Source organism: Styela clava, chromosome 2, assembly GCF_964204865.1.
Source record: "Styela clava chromosome 2, kaStyClav1.hap1.2, whole genome shotgun sequence".
NCBI lineage: Eukaryota > Metazoa > Chordata > Ascidiacea > Stolidobranchia > Styelidae > Styela > Styela clava.
Genome location: NC_135251.1, coordinates 19128492 through 19149947, shown reverse-complemented (window position 1 = coordinate 19149947; position 21456 = coordinate 19128492). Strand labels below are relative to the sequence as shown.

Genomic DNA, 21456 nt, shown 5'->3' with positions numbered 1-21456 from the left:
TTTTCTCGTCATAAAAATAACAAGAAAAATCTTTTGACTCATTGTTTCATCACTATTGTCAGTGAATTGACTAGTGTTATGACTAGCTGAGGCAACTAGTGAAGTTGAATAATGTGACTTGTCTAGTCTGAAGTGTTATCTGCCTTTTTGTTCGTGAATATATGCTAACAAAATAAGCCCCATTGAAAACTAAAAATCTTACGAAGAATCTATTAGCCTAGGTTGGCTATGCCTGATAACTAAATATTAATGTATTTGAAAATGCTTCACTTTTTTGATCATGGTGTCGCGAGTATCTGTAGTCATTGATTTTACGAAAATAGGGGTCACGGAATAATGGTTAGGACCTACTGCCGTGGGCCTACAGTGTATTTACGAGGGGAATAACATTCATTCGCATTATTATCTCGGTACTATATACTGCTGTAGATTGTACGGTATATTTACAGGTGAATCCTCTGGTTGAGCAGACGGGTAGGCCTATACTATATTCTGTAAACGAGCGTCACCCGAAAAACAAAGGACGTGAAAACTTCTGCGATTCTGAATACGGAAACCGAACTAGGTTTAAATATTATTTATTTTTCGTTATAAATGCTCAATGTATTGACTTTGAACTTGTATCTGAACTCGGGATACGCAATGTCAAGAAGATCTTGTTCGCAATTTCCCGACGATTTGACGGCTGGAACCGTTATACAAGAAAAGAATTTTGATACTATTCATGATCAGAATGTCGTAGGTAAGTTGTCAAATTTTATCACTCAATGATTCATATTTGTACATCTATATTTATATATATATATTAATATAAAGTTTCTTTGAGTTTCAGGTGAGCGTGTCGATATACTTTATAGGCTCTTTTAAATATTTTTGTTAATGAAATAGACTATATGGTGACTTTTACGGGCAATCGGTATGGTTTATAACGCATCATCTGCATTATTTTTATCAATTGTCTTCTATGAAAGTCTATGTGTTTGTTATACATTTATATATATTATTGAAGATTTATACACATATACATTTCATAGGATAGCTGCAAAGGAATAAAGTTGCATATCATTTTTTAGGAGAACGAGAGAATATCATTGCTGGGTTTCCATAAGTAGTACCATAAGTAGCTTCGAAGAAAACAATAGCTGCCGTCATTGATCATTTTTTTATTTCTATTTTGTTCATTTTATTTACGGGTAATTGTTGCAGTTTTATAAAATTGAGTATCTTTTTTTTTTTTTTTGACATAATGGTTTTGAATTTATGTGTTCGGCCACGGGACAGGCACGTAGATTTTCTTAGATTCAGAACACTTTGTTCTACCTTGGCAATTAGGTAACTTGGGAAAATTATAACTTTTCTGAAACATGTTGCGTGAAATCAAGCATGACAGCCAATGGCCATGCCTCTTTTGCAAAATAAACTTGCTTTTCATGTTGCGTTTTGTTTAAAACCTGAAGTGATAGTATAGTAGCCATAGTCAAGTATCTGTAGTCTTTGATTTTACGAAAAAGTTGGGAACCACTGCTGTACTGTATATTTATAGGGGAAATAACAAAGATTCGCACCAATATTTCGGTTTCATATGATGTACAGTATATTTACATGGTGATTACTGATTGTCTTGGGTAAGTAGTTGGGTAGGCCAATATGATATTCTACAAACGAGCGTCATCCGAAAACAAAGGAATCGAAAACTTTCGTGATGTGTAAATAAGTTAGGTAAATATTAATGTAACTTGTTGGATTTTTTTTCCATTTCTGAATTATGCTCGACTAAGCTTGAATACATATGTTTAACAGAACTTACCTGCTTCGTCAAAAAGCTCCAGCAAAATAACTGATTTTTGCATCATATACTTATATATATATTGTATTACTAATGGCGCATAACGAACCGTTATGCGCCGTTAAAATCGTTTTTGTTAAATATGGATGATTCCCTGTAACCAGAGCTATTAAAAGTGGCTCCGGTGTAACTGTGGATCTTGTAACTTGTGTGATGAAGTCTAAGCAATATTTGCTATTGAAGTATTCAGAATATTTTATATTATTGAACATAATTTTTGTAGATTTTCAAAAAGTTGAAAAATTTGTTTTCGAACTGAAGAAACAAAATTAGATGGCTTAAATTTACAGACCCACGAATAGTAATCAATATATTTGCATTCAAAAGTAACCCAGTTCTGACGCATACTCACTTTGCCTGACGTAAACCCTAATCAAAATAAACAGGATGGCCGTATGGTTCCTCTTTGTCGAGACGAAACCAACATTTGATACAAAGGTATACTGAAAATAGAAATACGGAACTGTTTGCGTGGCATAAAAGGCTGTGAGCACCTCGGATTATTTATCGTTGATAAAGTTGGGTTGCTGTTTGAAGTCGCTTTAATGATGACAGAATTCGAAGAAAAATCACTGAAAGTGATTTTTGATGGATCAAACCTTGGTGTTAACTACGGCGATTTAGTACTTAAGACTGATATAGAAGCAGTAAGAAATGCTATCACGTCTGTTGTGGGTGTCGTAAATCTAGACATGTGCTTAAAATTAGGTGTTGGCGCGGTTGCCGCTACATCTTTATATGTTGCTGCAAAATGCCTTAAAGCGTATTTGCCATGGGTTAACATCCAAGACGTCAATGAAAATAATGTTCTCAAAGTTGCCGTTCCAAAAAAACATGAAGAAAAGTTTAACAAATTGCTTGCTGAGGGAAAAATAACTCAGAAGGTGAAAATGGATTTTGAAGATCTGGATACCACATTAATGAGGTTTCTTGGAGATCACCATGTAAAACAAAAAGAAATACTTGATCTCATCGAAAAAGTCAGAATTAAATCCGTTGAAACGTAAGTAAAATAATTTAGTTTCAGTGAAATCTTCTAGCACATTAAAAAAAGGGCGCAACTTTATAACGCTATTTTCCGTTGTAAACGGGAAGTAAACTTGGGAATTATTATGCGGAATCGTTGTCGTTGGTGGCTAATGTTAATTGTGTCGTAAACACAAAATAGTTGTACTTTTTCACCAAACAACAAGAGGGCAATCACTAGTATAGGTTTTCAGATTTTTTTGTGCTCTAACGGCTATTAATTTTCATTGGTAATGATAAAAGTTGCGACGAGCTGACAACATAAAGCGCCGGGACCTTCACGTCTCCAAGGGAATTGAAACATGATTTTTAAAAATAGCTTAAAATAAATTTTACAGACCATGTGTGTCAGAAATTTCAGCAAACACTACGGCTGGTGTGGTTATGGCAGGATATAACAGTGATGAAATACATAACCGAAACGTTAAAGGTGAGACAAAATTATAAACAACATATATATAATTCTTTTGTTGTAGTAGGCTACCAGCATGTTTATATTCTTTTTACAAACGTGTGTTTTTTTATTTTCTGGTTTGCCTCATGGTCACTACACTTATTACAATTTATCAATTTTTAGTTATTGGATTTGGGAAAGGACTGGTAGCTGGAGAACTCATGACAAACAATGCACGCGTGGAACGTAAGATATATGGCGGAACCATTATGGTTGAGAGAAGAAATATAGGTAATTTATAAGATAATCATCAAAACAGCGAATAAACCAAGAGATCATTCAAAGTCAAACTAGTTTGATGAAGCAAACATTTGATAATGCAATAAATAGTTTTTCAGTGATATTAAATATCTTAATTCTATTTAACGAAAGATAACTCACTTATTGAGAATTTAAAGGGTATTCATTTCATATACATAAGTGATACAATATAATAAAAGATATGCACTAAAACAGCATGTCCGCATTCCACAATTGACCAATAACGGCTTGTCTGACGCTCATAGTCTATAGAAATTTAGCTAAACATGAAAGTTCAATTTGAACATTTTACAAAGATTTATGAAAATATGCGAATAAATTGAAGTTTTTTTCATATTTCATTAGAATAAATAAAATTAATGAAAACAATGTTTTTACATAATGTTTGCACAGGTGATGTCAAAATTTAAATATTCTATACATTTTATAGATAACTCTGTTCCATTGCAGAACGACAATGAAGCAAACGAGGATTAGTCTCTGATTTGATTTTTCAGATCTGGTCCCTAATGGTCTCTAACTTTCAATTTTGGATGATTAAATAGAATTAGTATCATTTCTTGCAAATTTTCGTTGTATATTTGTAAGTTTTGCATTAAATAGTTTGATCTTGAGGTATGTTGGGATGTAATTTGTGTTTGATGGCATAAAATAACATAGCAGTTATAGATAATAGCTCTTCGCTTTAATTTAGTTACTCTCTTGAAGACTTCCGGGGGAATTTTACATTCATTCATTCCGTAACATTACTGACTATAATTCAAGTCAAGTTTTTGGGGACGATTTAAGATATGTACACCTGATGAGTACTAGTAATACAATAGTAGGCTCATCTGAGATCATTGACTGATCACACTAAAAAACGATGATGGCGTATGAATTAAATCAGACAAGGTATTTATTATGAGGGAATACCCGAAGTCGTTTGTATATTCAATACAATAAAGGCTTATTATAAGGTTCAAATTATGTGTAATAATGAATACAACTGAAGCCGCTTGACACAAAGTGAGTGTAGCACGCTAAGGTGACTTGATCTGTTAAATCTGGAGTTCAATTGTTGGATTTACATTGTTCCCAAATTTTATGAACGACTTTCGGTTCTTAAATTGCAATTTGTCAAACAACTAAATACACAAATGACGCACAAAACTCTTTATTCATTTATAAAAACACTCAATAAATCCCGTTCATTAAAAAATAAATTGTGCTAAGATTAATTTTTTAATTGAATTTTATTCGTTGCTTCACTAATCTGCATTGGAGAAAGACAGCAATGCTAAAATATATGGACACGAAATACAAAACAAATTACTTTTCGTACCGTACATACCTTCACCGCGTAGCGTCGAATCGGAAACATATAAGTTTATTTTGACTCCATAACCAGTATAAGAGACGATAGAATAATTGATAAAAACAAAATAAACAAAACCGATTACAGAATCAGGAGAGCAAACAACACTTTAGGTAAGGTTTAAAACGTACAGATTTTAGATAGGGAGATGTTGTCAGAAAAAGTCGTACTTGTTCGCCCACCCAAAATTATTAAGTTGATTTAAAACACATGTACGCGCATATATACAATCAAGCAGACAAAATAAAAATAGAGAAAGAAAAAAAGATAAGATATATTACTTGGTAAAAATAATATACAAACGAATAATAAAAATAAAGTAAAAAAAAATTAGCTACGCCATATTGATGATTTTGTAAGAATTGATAAATTGTATTGGTATATATAGGACTGAAATATGTAGGAAAATATTTCTAAAAAGGAGCTGATTACAGTAGGAGTCTTCTAATGCCAAATTGACCAATCGGAATCAAAATAAATCCAAAGTAGCGTCCAGAATATATCAAATGGATGTAATAGATTAGGGTGGTCCAAACCCAGGCCCGCGGGCCACATGTGACCCGCCGCTTCAATATCTGTGGCCCGCGTCGCATTTGTGCCGGGGTAAACAAAAAATCGCATATGGTGTTTTTTCGTCATAAAAATAACAAGAAAAATCTTTCGACTCATTGTTTCATCACTAATGCCACTGAATTGACTGGTGTTATGACTAGCGGAGGCAACTAGTGAAGTTGAATAATGTGGCTTGTCTAGTCTAAATTGTTATCTGGGTTTTTGTTTGTGAATGTATGCTAACTAAATAAGCTCCATTGAAAACTAAAAATCTAATGAGGAATCTATTAGCCTAGGTTGACTATGCATGATAACTAAATATTAATGTAATGACCGAACAATATAATTTCTGCCTGGAGATTTTTTGCAACCAGCCTGAACAATATTACAATAAATGCTGCCTATACATATGTCAGTAAAAAATTTGGTAATTCCCCTCATGTATCTCAAATTTGGTAAAATTCGGTAATCAATCAATCTGCAGTTATTTATAAACATGAGTTTGAAAAGAAAGCTGACAAATTCAAACAGATTTTCGACTGGATATGGGAGTGAAAAATATCACAATGCTTGCTTAATATGTCTGCAAGTTGTGTTGGTGACAATCTAAAACGGCATTTTCTCAATATGACACTTTCTCCGTTATGAAGAGTTTGAAGAATTACACTGAATATAGATATAGTAGGATTTTTGCATGTTTCAGTGAGTTTTTTAGTGGTTTTTGCGTTTTTTATCTTGATAAATAATGATAAATGTGTTTGAACAATAAAAGTGTTTGTTTTGTGTTGCATTGTTCACCCATTCTTGTGGCCCGCGAGGCCGACAACCTTGGACCACACTGTAATAGATAGATGTAATGTTAGGAATAAACCAAAATTCAGCCTTCAGCAACAACAACAATGTTCAATCGTTAAAAATCGCAAAAAAATTGGTCCAGTAGTTAAAAAGAAAAGCTATTTTTTATGCGGTAACAACAACAACAAGAAAACAGCAACAACAACAACAAACTAACAAAATGATCCATAAGACCATTTTTGTCCAATTAGTAAGTGCAAAACAAAGAAGACTTACGCTTTTGGCTAATTAAGGCTGACCTTTACCGTTCCGCTTCTGTACTCAATGGATGTTTCCCACAAAGCTATATATATATCTCCAGTTCGGTGTGGACCTGTGGGCCGCACGTGGTTTAATGTTTTCCAAAAAAAATGATAGTTATGAATATGTAATCCAGTTTGCAAGCAACTTTCTGAAACACTATCAAAATGAGCATTGGAAATTCCTCAGGGAAAATTTTGAGGGGTTTTAGGGGCGGGGCAAACGACCACATGCGCACGCAGCGTTAATTAGGGGCATTCACAACCTTTGACCGCGGATTTAGACAGATATAAAAGAGAGCAGCAAAAACACACCAACCAACCTTAGCAGCCTTAAGTTTTCACCCCCTTGGTAGTTTAAGGCGATGGTTCTCAACCTTTTTTGATTCGCGGACCGGTAAAATTTCAAACGAATTTTTCAGATTGGCGAACCTTTGAAATTAACCAAAAATATCATGATTCATGAACACAAAACGTTATTAAAAGAATACAATTACGACGAAAGGAGTCGGTGCAAAAGAAGACAGTCCAGTTAAATGTAAAATTTGCGGCTGTCTTTTTGATATTATACGTGCTAAACGCGGTTCTAATGAAGTTTCTGCAAGGCGAAGTGGAGTGTTGACTTCCATTTTGCTATCAAACCTCGCTAAATTATAAGCATACTGTCAAATTACGGAACGTGCGAACTGTGAAGTTCTCAATCAGGCACCGTACTACAGCGCTTTTCAAACTTTTTTGTCGCGGCCCACTCTCACGGAAAGTTTTACTTTGCAGACCAACCTTATTAAGATTTTTGTTTCAGAGGCTAAAATAAGTCGAGGCAGGGTTGTCCAAAACGAATCGAATATTCGAATACTTTTTCGGCAATTTTTTGAATGAAGGCCATATTTCGCCGTCGGCTGGGTGTTTCGTTTTCGAGTGAAATCTTCAAACTATTTCTGCATTTTTTCATGTATATTAATGACAATGAAAGAAAACCGGTACATTGAATGCTTGTTCTTTTCTGTTCGAGCGAGCGCCGCATATTGTTGCGACAATTTTGCACGGTTGCGCTATGGGCATTGCTTTGCAAGGCTTCTCATTTACGCATTCATTTCCATTACGTCGAAATTATGTAAAGCTGTAATTTTGATGATTCAATATAATAATTTATACCTTTTCACGCTTTTTGGCAAATTTTACAGCAGACGTATCCTATAGTCACGCTCGAGCGTTTGAATTGATGATATCGACTGGGATTCTCACGAGGAAACCATTGCTATACTTTTTCGCGGACCACTGGTTGAGAAGCGCTGCCGTACTATGTGCTATCACACTACTCCGTTATGAGATCATAGACTTAACAAACATCCAGCATTTCAGGGCTTTAAATGGGCGGGGGACCATCTCGCCATGTTTGGTTGTTAGACGAATAGCGGTACTACAAATAAAAAAGAATTAAAAAATCACAAAATTGAAGGACATGCCGCCAATACTTTGTATTTTGCAATTTGCATATAATATGTTAATACTGGAATATATTTAGCGGACCGGCAGCAAGGTTGCTGCGAACCGGCACCGGTCCGCGGATCGGCAGTTGAGAACCACTGGATTAAAGAATCACTGGGCATTTGCGTAATCTATATTTATGTGAGTGAAGCAATGTCCTTTACCTTTGCTTGGGTATACTTAGATCTAGGATAGCAAAAGTCTATATTTGATAACAAACTGCCGCTTATAATTGGGATGGAGAGGTTCCCAGAAATCAGATGCAGATCTCCCGCTGATGGTGTTCTTTAGTTGCCGTTTTTCAATCAAATGAAGCTTCTGTCCGTAACTACTTATTAAATGGACCTTTCCCCCACCTTTGACTCCCGGAAAATTCTTCTCATACTTTTTCATTGGAAAATTTTCGGGACTATTTTAAGAGTGCCTTTGCGAGTTGGCGCTTGTAAAATGGGGTATGTGTTTTAAACCATCATTAGGATCCATCGCATACAACAACCTGTTTTTTAAAAGTAACGGTGAAGAATTTTTAGGGATAAATTCGTTATTTCAGGTGAAATACATTAAAAAGACTGGAAATTGCTAATTTCGAATTTCTCCAAATTCATGAATTGGATCGATATAGGGCCCGTTGTAATTAGACAACCCGAACAGAGAATTGCAAGCCTTCTGATGTGGATTCGAAATCGCTAAAGGTGAACCAACAAAACAACAACAGCACATATATATCGAAGAAGTAAAATACCGACAACAACACAAACGATGGCACTGCTGTGACGCATATTGATGCATTACAGAACACAATGGTACGGAATCGGAAAAGAATCAGACGACGGATAAAAACCCAGTCCACACAATGAACTTCTGTTTGAATTCAAAAATACAAGGTAGAAAATTGTATCAGGCTAAATTAAACTGATGGTATAATACAACGAACGATAATCTTTTTTATAAACGTCCGAAGGAAGCGCACGCTTTTAGATATTCATGAAGATCACAGCAAAAAAATGATCGAGCAAGACAATCGAATGAAAATATTATTCATCAAATTGTTTTACTTTGTTACACATAAGATTTTTTTCTTACTGGGACATTTATCGTAGGCTACTATACTTCTTTTCTCAATGTATAGTCCTTCTTTGACTTTTTTGGCGATATTAATTGGATCTTAATTTCTATGAATTGATTGAAAACAGACTTTGAGTGTTTACTCAAATTGCAACTAATCTTATGGCCAATTGATTATGCAATGAAGGTGAATATTCGATTTCAAAATTCTTGCCATTTATAATAATTAAAATTTGACCGATGCAAACTATTTTGATCAGATAGATTTCATTAACACTGAACTATTTTTAGAAGATGATTCAAGTGAGTCACTCTCTTAAACGTTTATAACATCGTTATAAGAACGGTGCATAAAGGAGCTCATCAATATATTCGTCAAAAACGAGTATATGGCAGTTTTTTTAACAAACAAAGCGCTATTTTTTAATTTTTTTCAAAGCCCGAAGCTGGCATTATCAACATATCGCAACAAGCGAACTTACAAAGCGTTATTTTCACTCAACTAGGGTTATTCAAACACATGAGCTATCAGTAATTCAGTGTGACGAAGTATATTGGATTGAAAGATCAGTTTTATCTGTCGCAATCAAATTTAAAACAGATGACAACCAAAAATATTATTGGATCGATGACATATGGTAATTAGTATTCCAAACCCAAATTGATAACCCTAATGGAATCGATATCACCATACGCACATACGTATAAATAAGGTTTCAATTGGATATTTGGAAGGGGGAGGTATTAAAAGGTCTTGTATTAGGAGTCAAGTCGTCTGGATCGGTGTCGTGTCGTCATATCTTCATCGTTTGTTCTCCGTGTATAACTACAACATTAAACTCATCTACAACGTTGAACGTATTTTTTATTGGCTAAAAATTTTAGTCTAGTCTATCACAGCTATTTCTACACTAATTTTTTATTACTGCAATTAAATTAAAACTCCTAAGAAGACAGAGTGATCATTGAATTATCTAATTTATATTTAGGTTTCCGCAACATAACTGAAAACTAACAAATATAGTCCAAAAACGCGAAAACGAGGTAATGTTTACGACCACGCTTGAAAATCTGTCTGAGTGAGAAAAGTGTCTGAGCGGATGCAAAAAGGGAGCATTGTTACGTCACTTTTTGCATCTTGCTAATTGGGGAAAGATCCATAGGAATGAGAAGTTCCCAGCATTCAGATACAAGTTTTTTTAAGAAAGGTGGTTTATATTTCAACCAAATGATTCATGTACAAATATACAACAACTATGATGACTGTTGTATGAGCTCGAGCATGGAGACGTTCTGCTGCAATTATCGGTATTCAAATCGTGAACATCTAAAAAAATGTGATATAGGTACTTTTACAACATAAGTATGTCATTATTAATTATCACAGATATAACCAATCTTACCTTATAACATTTGCAGTAAGTGAATAGTAACTTTCTTTCACTTTGGCATGCCGATACCGGTAGGTACGGTACTTTTTGAGCTGCTACCAGTACGGTACCGCCGGCACCTGTATTCATAAGCAACCATACCCCCCATTTCAACACGTTATTTTACTCAAATGACATAATGCCTCAGAATACATTTCGTTTTTTGAAATAGTATGTTTTAGTTTCCACAACGAAACACCATGACATTCCAGTATTCATAGCAAACATTGCAAGTCAGAACTAGTCGCGTCGGCTTTCCGAGCAAGAAATCGCAGCCGTCACCTCTTTTTGCATCAAGTCGCAACAGGTCAAAGGTTATGAATGTCCCAAATACACCAGCCAGCTATAAGATACGGAAGTATTGGAGAGCTAGCAGCGTTCCTTTTCTTTGCACTCGTATGGAAGTGTGATAGGAGGGTAGTTTTAATTCCATTCGATAAAGTGATGCTGGCGTTGAAATTACGTTTTAAACTTACCGTCTGACCGTACTGTACAATGGCAGAATTAAAATTACTAAAAGTGAATATAGAGGGATCAAACGCTAATGTTAGCAACCATGATTTAGTTCTCAAGACTGACATAGAAAAAGTAGGAAATGCTATCACGTCCGCTGCAGGTGAAATAGCTCCAGACAAATGTTTGTTGGAGTCAGTTCTTTCCTCAGCTCAGCCAACCGCCTCTACATCTTTATACGTTGCTGCAGAGTCCATTATTGGGCATACGCCATGGGTCAAAATAAATGAAATCCAAGCAAATAATGTTCTGGCAGTTTCTGTTCCAAAACAATATGGAGAAAAATTCAACAAATTGATTACTGATGGAAAAATAACTCGAAAGGTGAAAAGCGATTTTGAAGATCTGGATACGACAGTGATGAGAATTCCTGGGGCGAACCCTAAGAAACAAAAAGAAATACTTGATCTCATTGATGAAGTCAGAATTGAATCTATTGAAATATGGTAGGTAAATAAGGTTAGTTTTAATAAAACCTTCTAGACAAATAAAGAAACATAAATTACAGAATTAAGGCTGTTTGATGTTGTGTTGGTATCACATTTAATATTTTAGTAGGGTAGTTAAAATGGAACATTTTACCAGTACTGCAGTAGGACATTGCTTTTGTATGTGTTACCCTGGGTTTTTCTGGGCCATTGATCTATTCCAAACGACATGAACATAGATTGAAGGATATACCTGATTTTAGAAATAATTCCAATGTATTTTCACAGGGACAAAGGGTCTGAAGAGTTGAATTGTACAGCAGGTGAAATTATAGAAGGAAAGAACACCGATACAATAACTAACAAACACACCGTAGGTGAGACATCGATTTTAAAAGAACAATGTTATTTATAACTATCAGTAGAGGTACGCAAGACTAACTCCCAATCTTTTCTCAATGCCTTTGCGCTAGTGGATCCGTATGCTTATAATGCAAGGATGCTGTAGCAGGAATGAAAATACCATAATATGCAATTCAAGAGTTTTGCTGCAGTAATATTTATGTTGTTCTTTTGTTTTCTATTTTGGCTCATGTACAACAACAATTCATTTTTTAGTTATTGGAGATGGCGAAGGATGCGTAGTTGGAACATTAATGAAAAAAGGCTCAGATGTGAAACGGACGATACAGGGTGGAACCACATTAGTTGTCGGTGGACTTAAAGGTAATTTTGAATGCTAAATGAAGAAAACAATGAGATCATTCAAATACAAACTAGTTGGATGAGGTCATAATTTGATAATGCAATGAAAAGTTTGGACAGAATTTGAACACCAAATTCAATTTCCTAAAATAGTCTCACATATCATAATCTAAGTTCAATTCTGTTATTACCCCAGACTGTTACTTTCCATATAAAAAAAGCAAACAGATAAAAATAAGCACAGTAAATCTAAACATCACAGTAAATGCCCTAATATCAGCAAAATTATAGATTAGTCTATTAATTCAGATACATAAGGTTCATGACGAAATCAAAAAAAAAAAATACAAGCACTGTAAATATGAAACATCAATGTCAACAAAATGTAAAAATAATAGAAATAGACTTTATTGATGCTTGTACATATGTGATAAAAAAATATTCCCTATAATTGAAGAAAAACAAATACAGCTAGTTTAAAACAAATAGCGGACCTATGGGACTTACAAGAAGGGTCCAGTTCATGTCTAGTAAATCAAAAGGCCATAAGTAGGAGATAGCTTGTCACAGACATGAATGGCCTGGAATAATCTGTCACTGGCATAATCTATGGGGAAAATCGCAGCACTGTGGAAGTTTTTATGTATTATGGTAAAATTATCCCTCATTTCTTTGAGAGAGTGTATGAAACTTTGCAGTTGTGGAACAGATTTTTGTTAAGGGCATAATTTGAAATGAGGTATTAAATAAAGTTTTTTTGTATGATAGCTACGAATCATAATATGTTGACTTCGGCTTTATCTTTATCATTGTTCTTTGACAAGTTAAAGTGAATTTTGCTACTTTGAAACTAGAAGAGCAGATGATGATCGGCCTTGAAGCAGAAGTGAATCTGGTGTTTGATTGTTTTCCCACGAGTGTATATTTCCTCTTTTTACAAGAAAAAGCTGTTTTCATCTGGAATTGATCATTTTCTCTGGCGGTCATGAGATTTTTTCAAATTTATCAGGGTGTTCGAGTAACTTCTTGCCTTTTCTCTTCATCCTGAGTAGTTTCGTGGGCCATGGATTCTAATGATTACCTGCATTGACTTTGGAATCAGCCACTGCTGTTTTGGCATATGAGGGACAGTGAATTTTTCTTAAGACAAGATTATGTCTTCCTACAATAAGTGGAAAACCTAATCTTGTTAGCTTGAAAAACTATTTCGATAAATTTTTATCTTGTTGTTGAAGGGTACATGTCATTCAAGCTTTCCTCATTTTTATTATCCACGTTATTTCGAACATTATTTTTTTGTTTCGTGTGACCAAGGAATCGGCATAGTGCATGTCAACAGGAGATAATTTAGCGGATCCCATTAGGAAAAGGAACACTCAAATCAGTTATTAGTGCCTGTTCTATTAATTTTTCTATCACATAGCCCTGTGGTTAGCACAATTTGAATACCTACTCTTTGACCGCTCTCACTTCTGTCAGAGTAAAATTGGTTGAAGAATCAAATTTGTTGAAGATTCACCACAAAACTGCTTTGATACAGTACTGGTTTCTGAAAGATTTATATCCAGGAAGCCACTCGACTCAACTCCTCTGGACATACTGTCAATTCTTGCCCAGTAACAGTGTCCAGTGAGCTTAAGCGCTACTGGGATGGAACACTTTTATTTAATATTAGAAACCTTTATACACTTGTATACACTCAATCAAGCAGCATGAGTCACATATTCATAATGTAATATTTATATGTATATATACCGGTAAAAGAGTTTGAACTGAGTTAAAATTACATCTAATTGTGTGTGTCAGTATATACTAATATTTATATTTAATGTGCTTATCTTCATTTGTATTTGCTTATTCATTTGTTTTGATGTAGACATTAACAGACTGGGGTGATAAACGAAAGGAATCTAATGCTCGATCTTGAGCTAATACTTATGAGAGTGTACTTAATTTTGTTTTAATTTCAGGAAAAGATCTTGAAAAAGTTCTAGAGACCTACGAGAAAATACGCTGTAAGTTGCAAGTTGTTAACATTTTTATTGGTTTGAATAAAGTTAACATGAAACATTTTTGAGATGTTATGTTTTGCAAGTTAAGTGATCATCTATTTTCTATCATAATTTAAGTATTACCGTATATACATTTTTTAGTCAACTCCAATGCAAGGCAGAAGGCAAAACAAATCGAGGACAGGTCCGATGCAGCGCAGAAGTTGAAACAAATCGAGGACGGGTCCGATGCAGCGCAGAAGTTGAAACAAATCGAGGACGGGTCCAATGTAGCGCAGAAGTTGAAACAAATGAAGGATGTGTCCAATGCAACACAGAAGGTAAAACAAATCGAGGACGTGTCCAAGGCAAAGCAGAAGGTGAAACAAATCGAGTACGAGTCCAATGCAACGCAGAAGAGGAGACAAATCGAAAACGCCAGAGATCTGTAGTTGATAATTCACAGCTTCTTGATTATCATTGATTATTTCCGAATTTCAGTTTTATTTTACTCTTTCAGTCTTTCCTATATTTAAGTAGTAGCACGTGGTCTTTCGTGAGATGATAAGTATGAAATTTATTTATTCATGGTAAACACTGCACTCACGAAAACCGCAATTTTTTGTTCATGTTGGATTGCTCAAATCTTGATTATCATCACCTTCAAATGCATATTACTTGAAGGGAAGTGTGTTACATTTCAAATTAACAATTTTATCAAGTTCAAATGCATAACCTTGATTTCTTTAATTTTATTTATCCCATGTTGACTGACTTTAATAATAAAATTTTATTTATAAAAATAATGTGGTCTGATCGAATTTTCACTTTCAATTTTATATAAAAATTTTGTCAAGTTCAAATGCAATACCATAATTTTTTAATTACCCAGTATAGAATGAATATTGAAATCTAATTGATATTATTTCGTAAAATTTGTTGTTGTCTATATGTATGTTTCACTGTAGTTTGTTCACACAACATGATAACGTTTCTGTTAAATTACTGTCAATAATTCATTGGCTTTAAGATAGCTAGTGTACACTGGATCGTGTAACAGTGTGTAGCAAATATGGGGTGTTTAATATGGACGTCAATTTCACTTAACCCCATTTGTATTATTAGCATGTTGAATTCTATAAAACTAGGTTATTCTGGCCTGTTTCCTTAATGGTGATTTATTTGTACAAGCCTTATGCGGTGGCGCGATATGTGCTGAGAAGATTGATGAGGGTTTTCGACCTCCATTCGAGAATTGAGAATAATAGTGTTCTTCATGTACTTTGTATTAAGAATTAAGTTTGTATTTCATTATATCTGTTGTTTGGATCATTTCAATTCGATCGTACAACTTTACAATATATGTACATTTGTCATTACAATATATTGTGTCCTTATTTGAACTCGTACTAGGCTAAAATACCTTATTAGTACTGTACTGGATAAAAAACATGTGGAAGAGGGCTACTCTTCCTTGTGAGCCAAATAATAGAATCTCATTTCATGGTTTGATTTTACACAAAGGATGCGATTACGACATCTAATCCCAAGGTAAACGGAACGGGTTATTCCTAAGGTAATTCCCCGCCTGAGTTCCCTCGGTCTATTGCTTGAAAAACTTCCAATAACGTCAGTTCCCTATACCTGCGCAGCTGCTCATTATCCAATTGCAGAAGTGAACTATAAATAAACATATTACTAAACAGGGAACCCAATGTTCTAATATTGGCAATGTTAGTCTAATAGCCATTCTATATCGTATGGTACGAAATAACTACGCACGACAGATATTAATCAGTCAGGGTATTCCACATTTTGCGTTGACTACGGACGACAACGGGTTCCATTATCTTCGCACCCAGGAAAGTACATTTCCACCCACAGACATTTTCACCCATGGACATCTGCACCCATGTACATTTCCATCCACAGACATTTTCACCCATGGACATCTGCACCCATGTACATTTTCATCCACAGACATTTTCACCCATGGACATCTGCACCCATGTACATTTTTACCCACGGACGTTTGCACCAGGTGCATTTGTGTGGTGCAAATGTGCTACACCGGATAATCGTGCTGTGGGATGATTGTCATGCTGTTTGTTTCGGATCTCGTATGAAGCTCGTAATTCGTTTCATTCAACTTTTTCTATGATGTATAAATTTAACAAACAGCATGTAAATTGTTTCTAACTTGTATTTTTACTATCTTACGAACTAACTACACAGTATAAAAACGAGAATGCTGGTCGGAGACCGAAGACTTATCGATCGAAACTGCGATTTCGATTTATGACACCGCGTGTCCCATCACTAATTAATCAATAACTCGCTATTTATACAACATAATTCATCCAAAATCAATAGGCTTCTGGTCCGAGATATGATGAATGAACATGCAAAATTTGGAGCAGATTCGACCTCGCTTTCGTGAGATATCGCGTGCATCTAACAGACAAACATAAAATACCTATCAACATACTTACCGATCAAGATCGATAAGTAACAAGCAAGTAACAAACATAATTTTCACCCATGGACATTTGCACCCATGTACATTTTTACCCACGGACGTCTGCTCTATGTACATTTGTGTGGTGCAAATGTGCTACACCGGATAATCGTGCTGTGAGATGATTGTCATGCTGTTTGTTTCGGATCTCGTACGAAGCTCAAAAATAGACATATTTCTAGTTGTCACATTTTCGAATTCTCTGCATTCAGTCTGGAGCTATACTTATTATTAGAAGAATAAGCTGTTTAAATGTATACTCTTGTAAAAAAATCAGTATTAGAACTAACAGTTAATCACACGGTTTCTGCCTTCCGTGTCCTAGAACTACTGACGCCGTGTATATCTTTAGGGTTAGGAAAGTATATACTGTATATATATATATTGACTTGTTGATGTTGGTTGGGGGACAGCTTATAGTCTGTCGTTAGACGACGAGTAACAACTGCAATGCCTCGACTGCCCAATCTCCCAAGACGTTGAAAGACACCTCAACGAGTCAATCTTTTATTATCAGCTCCGACGTACCGCCACGGTGCCTTTTTGATCGCAATACGATCCAACCCAATAGGATCACCAAACAGTGAATACGGAGTATCTTATATAGTAAATTAGCATGCACGGACATGCCCTAATCAAGTCTGTAACAAAAATAAATTATATTGAAAGTGATTCGTCATTGTGATATGACTTGCGCCTATTTAACTCAATTATGTCCAGTGAATAAAACAAGTCACGACGGTTTATAATTCTGAGAAAGTTCAAATTAACTAGTTTTACTCCGATTATCATCATTAATTTGAAAAACAACAGTAAAATCTCACTAAAATAACAACGTTATCCCTATATATCTTCTAGCAAAATCAATATTATCTAGTAGGTTACATCCAACTTCAACTTTTTCTATGATGTATAAATTTGACAAACAGCATGTACATTGTTTCTAATTTATACTATCTTACGAATTAACTACACAAAAAAAGCAAGTAACAAACATGAGTATAAAAACGTACAAATCAGAAATATTAGTTAACAAAGCAAAAGCACTGCGTATAAAAGGAATGAATTCAGAAGAGAAAAATAAACAAAAAGCATCTCTCCAAATTGACCAAAATAAAAATAAAGGAATATTAATTAAATGGAATTATCCTCAAATGGCTATGCTGTTCTCATAGGTAAAATTCAACTGTACAAAAATTATAGCATAACCGATAAACTATTAGTATTTCGTTTAACATAAATGGTTATTTTTTAATATCTCTTGGTTGTCCATTGTTGCTTGTTACAATCACCTCTTTTCCGACCGTCAATACATCATCTTTTTTTACCTTATTATTGCTAAAAGTCTCGTTGGCGTCCAATTTTCTTTCTCCGCAGTAGATGGAATATTCGACACCGCCGTATTCATCCAGTAGTTTCTGAACTTTGTCTGTTAGATTCACTTGTTTTGGTTCAGTTACTTGTTTTTCATAGTTTCTAACTGTGATATAAACCCTTTGTTGCAGGACTGATGTATCTTTAAATTATTTAAAAAATAGCTTCAGAACCAGTTTTATTCATTCTTGAAATTAGTATCATATTTAATTCTATAGCTATTCAAACCTATTTTTATAAATACCACAAAAAGATAGTTTTAAGCCAACATTTGGCGGTCACTAAAATGTAGAATGTAATATTAACCTTCCTGCTGAGCTCCGGAAACCTTGTTCTGATATTGCGTCATATGTTGATCGGATCCAACTAGAAAAAAGTTTACATGTTCAAAAATGGAAGTGAGTTTATAAATAATTACAATGAATTCTGATTCCCAAATAAGTTTATCATCGCATTCTCAATATTCATTGAGATGAGATAATACGACTTTATGTGTCAAAAGTGAAACAATGCGATTCAATTATGCCAATTTCGTAGTCAGTTTCAAGATTTTTGGGAAATGTTGGAAGTCATACTACCAACCAAGTATAAATAAATATAAAGTTGTTTAGTATTATACTTGTTTGGTTATTTATTTCATATCGCTCGTATAATGTTTGCGAAATAAAACATTCGCGCGACGTAGTGCGTTCAGTAAACTAAGGCTATTGACCTTCCTGATTTTTCAGCAAGTACGGAACAATAATATAAATTATGATATTGAAAATATAAAAATACACACCTTGTATTCTAGCGTTACCCCTTTCAGTTATATCTGCTGTTCCATTGTTAACATCAATGCCTTTAGCCAGTCCCTCACCGTTTGCAACTGTGCAAAATAAATTGGCGACTTTCATGTGCCTGTGTTGGGCTCATATAGAGTATTTTGCATTTACGAGTAAAATTTCTAAGTTTGAAAAGATATTGTTTTCTTCTACATCGCATCTTAATTGTTCAGAATTCAGTAAATAATAAATCTAATCGCATATTGAGTTATTCTTACCAACGGAAATAGTCGCATTGTCCTCTCGTATCATTACCAATTCGCTTTCATTACCCACTGTTATTCCAGTTGCTTCGGCTGAATTTTAAATTAAATATAACAATTAGTTATTCGAGGTGAAATAAGAAAGTTAGAATAAAATATATAGACCAACATAAAATAAAATCTTCAAAGTTGAATGGATTTCTAAGAATATACAATCTGTAAATGTATTGTAATAATCGGCATACAAATTATATTATTAATAATTTTTTTCAATGTTTCTACTGCATGTGTGACTTGTTCTCCACATTCACTCTATTCAATGTAAATACTAAGCTTTCAATACACAAAACAATATTAGATTATCATATGAATAACCTGGTACTTGATTTCTGGAAGCTCCATTTTGGCCTTGCGGTGTTTGTTCCAGATTTCGAACTAAAAAGTTAACAAGATTAAATTTAATCTTAAACAAGATTTGTTTATTTGCTAGATATGTATTGCATTTGTGTTTCAATTCGAACATCTTATGTGAAAAGAGAATGAATGGCTTCAAATAGAAAAATCATTTGTAACTATTTTATGTTTCTCATTCTAAATATATGTCATTCCAACAACATTTTCTTCAAAAAACATTTACACCTAACACAGAACTCACCTTCCATATAAGTATTGTTTTTTTCCGTTATCTCCGCTTTTCCACCACTGTCAATAATTATTCCATGTGAATCGTTGCCGCTGGTGGCACCTTTTTTTATGCAATTATATAACATATTTATTTCTATTAGAGTAATCTTTATATGTACACAAGTGTCACGTCATATATATCTCAGTTTGGACTCGAGGGCAATTCAAGTTCTGGAATACCCGGGTCAGATGTGTCCACATTTATCACTACAGAATTTTCTATTTCCACTACTTTTTCGTGTATGCCGCTGGAGTGTATTGTCATAATTCTTCCAAGCTTGGGTCCTAATTTTAAAGTATTTCAACGTGTATTTTCACTAATTTTCTATGTCACAAGTTGGGATTATATAAGCCTGCGTGGTCATTCATGTCTCTTTTCTTATTATAAGTTTTGGCAATTTTCTTGAATTTATGTTCTGTGTTTTCATACCATGAAATAAAAGGAATTATTAAATTCTTTAATGTGTGTGATTATGATCATTGATATCATGGTATACAGATGAATACCAGACTAAAAAAATTTTTTTATGATATTACCAACTTCAATCCTCGAATTTCCTTCTCTTCTCCACTTTAGGTTTCCCCCATTACTCACCATTACACCAATTGCTTTTCCTTAATAAAAAGAGTAATAGTTATATAACGAGGTTACTATTCGGGTACGAGGTCAGGTTGAATTATAGCAAATTCAATTAATTATGAATTTTTTGATTAAAGTTAGTTTGTCTGTTCTATATTAACTTGAAATCGTGGATTTTTAAATAAAATATTATCATCATACCAGTAAAGATAAGGAGAAACTAAATTTATTAATAATATTAAATATGAAAGCGTTATCGGCCTTTAAAAGAAATTAATCAAAAGTGGAAAATAACCAATTATTTTCATCATATTATTATTGAAAATTCTAGCGTATTGTACTGGAAAATAATAAGATCTTAAAGAATCTAACCTTTTGTATTCTGGTTCGCCATTTCTGTTTTGTTACCTTTTTATTATAATAATTATAAACCGTTAATTAATTTTGCGACACGTTTTGGCTGAAATTATTAATTGAATTTATTCATCGTCAACTCACTATATTGCATACAAATATTGTATAAAATCAAATAGATAGTCATTATGCGTATTCTCTTGGTCGGACATCAAATTTTACTTGAAAATTTTGTCATGTAGATAGATATCTGAGTCGTACATGCCAAAGGTCCGACAATAATAATATCAGACAGAGAAGCAAAGAAACCAGAACTTTTAAACCACAAACATTGAAATCAAATTTTTTTTTTGATTCTTTTCAAAGTTCAAACTCCATTTTTAAAGATAACTTGTCGCTCGAAAGTCCATTCCCAGATAACTGGTCCAAAATATAAACAACATATATATATTAATCTATTTATATTTTTCTCTCAAAATTCCTGCCTAATTTATTCCACAATCGTTCGATAAATCAAACGAAGAAGTTGACGGGTACCCCCGTAGTATGTGTACCAGGTTAGGGAATCATTTTATTCCAATTTTTTTATTTTAGTTCTATTACGAGTTCGGGGACTGTCTGTGTTAGCCAAATGAATATAGGTTTCAGTCCCTTTACACAACTTGATGTAAAATAGGCGAACAAAATTAGTAACCTCCATATTGGTACA

At 34.1% G+C, this 21456-nt stretch overlaps 3 protein-coding genes across 5 annotated transcripts; 2 read left to right on the top strand and 1 right to left on the bottom strand.

Annotated features, from left to right (window-relative positions):
• Positions 1–1932: 1932 nt before the first annotated feature.
• Positions 1933–4201, top strand: LOC120335924 (uncharacterized). Of its 2 annotated transcripts, none has more exons than XM_039403548.2 (4): positions 1933–2849; positions 3211–3302; positions 3450–3557; positions 4018–4201. In XM_039403548.2, exons 1-4 carry the CDS (start codon positions 2392–2394, stop codon positions 4062–4064), a joined length of 705 nt encoding a protein of 234 aa, XP_039259482.2. In that variant the 5' UTR covers positions 1933–2391; the 3' UTR covers positions 4065–4201. The 2 variants fall into 2 exon arrangements, with proteins under 2 accessions (XP_039259482.2, XP_039259483.2); XM_039403549.2 differs by having other exon boundaries at positions 1942–2849; positions 4038–4201.
• A 6725-nt stretch (positions 4202–10926) lies between these two features.
• LOC120335895 (uncharacterized) lies at positions 10927–15592 on the top strand. 2 transcript variants are annotated; one of them, XM_039403516.2, is made up of 5 exons: positions 10927–11532; positions 11803–11891; positions 12133–12240; positions 14190–14234; positions 14373–15592. In XM_039403516.2, the coding sequence occupies exons 1-5, from the start codon at positions 11069–11071 to the stop codon at positions 14660–14662; spliced, it is 996 nt and encodes a 331-aa protein (XP_039259450.2). In that variant the 5' UTR covers positions 10927–11068; the 3' UTR covers positions 14663–15592. The 2 variants fall into 2 exon arrangements, with proteins under 2 accessions (XP_039259450.2, XP_077965972.1); XM_078109846.1 differs by lacking the exon at positions 14190–14234.
• Positions 15593–16971: 1379 nt separating this feature from the next.
• LOC120335921 (uncharacterized) lies at positions 16972–20861 on the bottom strand. Its single transcript, XM_039403544.2, has 8 exons — positions 20766–20861; positions 20351–20428; positions 19785–19874; positions 19505–19564; positions 19145–19222; positions 18884–18970; positions 18409–18468; positions 16972–18244 (listed from the first exon to the last, which is right to left on the bottom strand). The coding sequence occupies exons 1-8, from the start codon at positions 20785–20787 to the stop codon at positions 17973–17975; spliced, it is 747 nt and encodes a 248-aa protein (XP_039259478.2). The 5' UTR covers positions 20788–20861; the 3' UTR covers positions 16972–17972.
• Between the last annotated feature and the right edge of the window lie 595 nt (positions 20862–21456).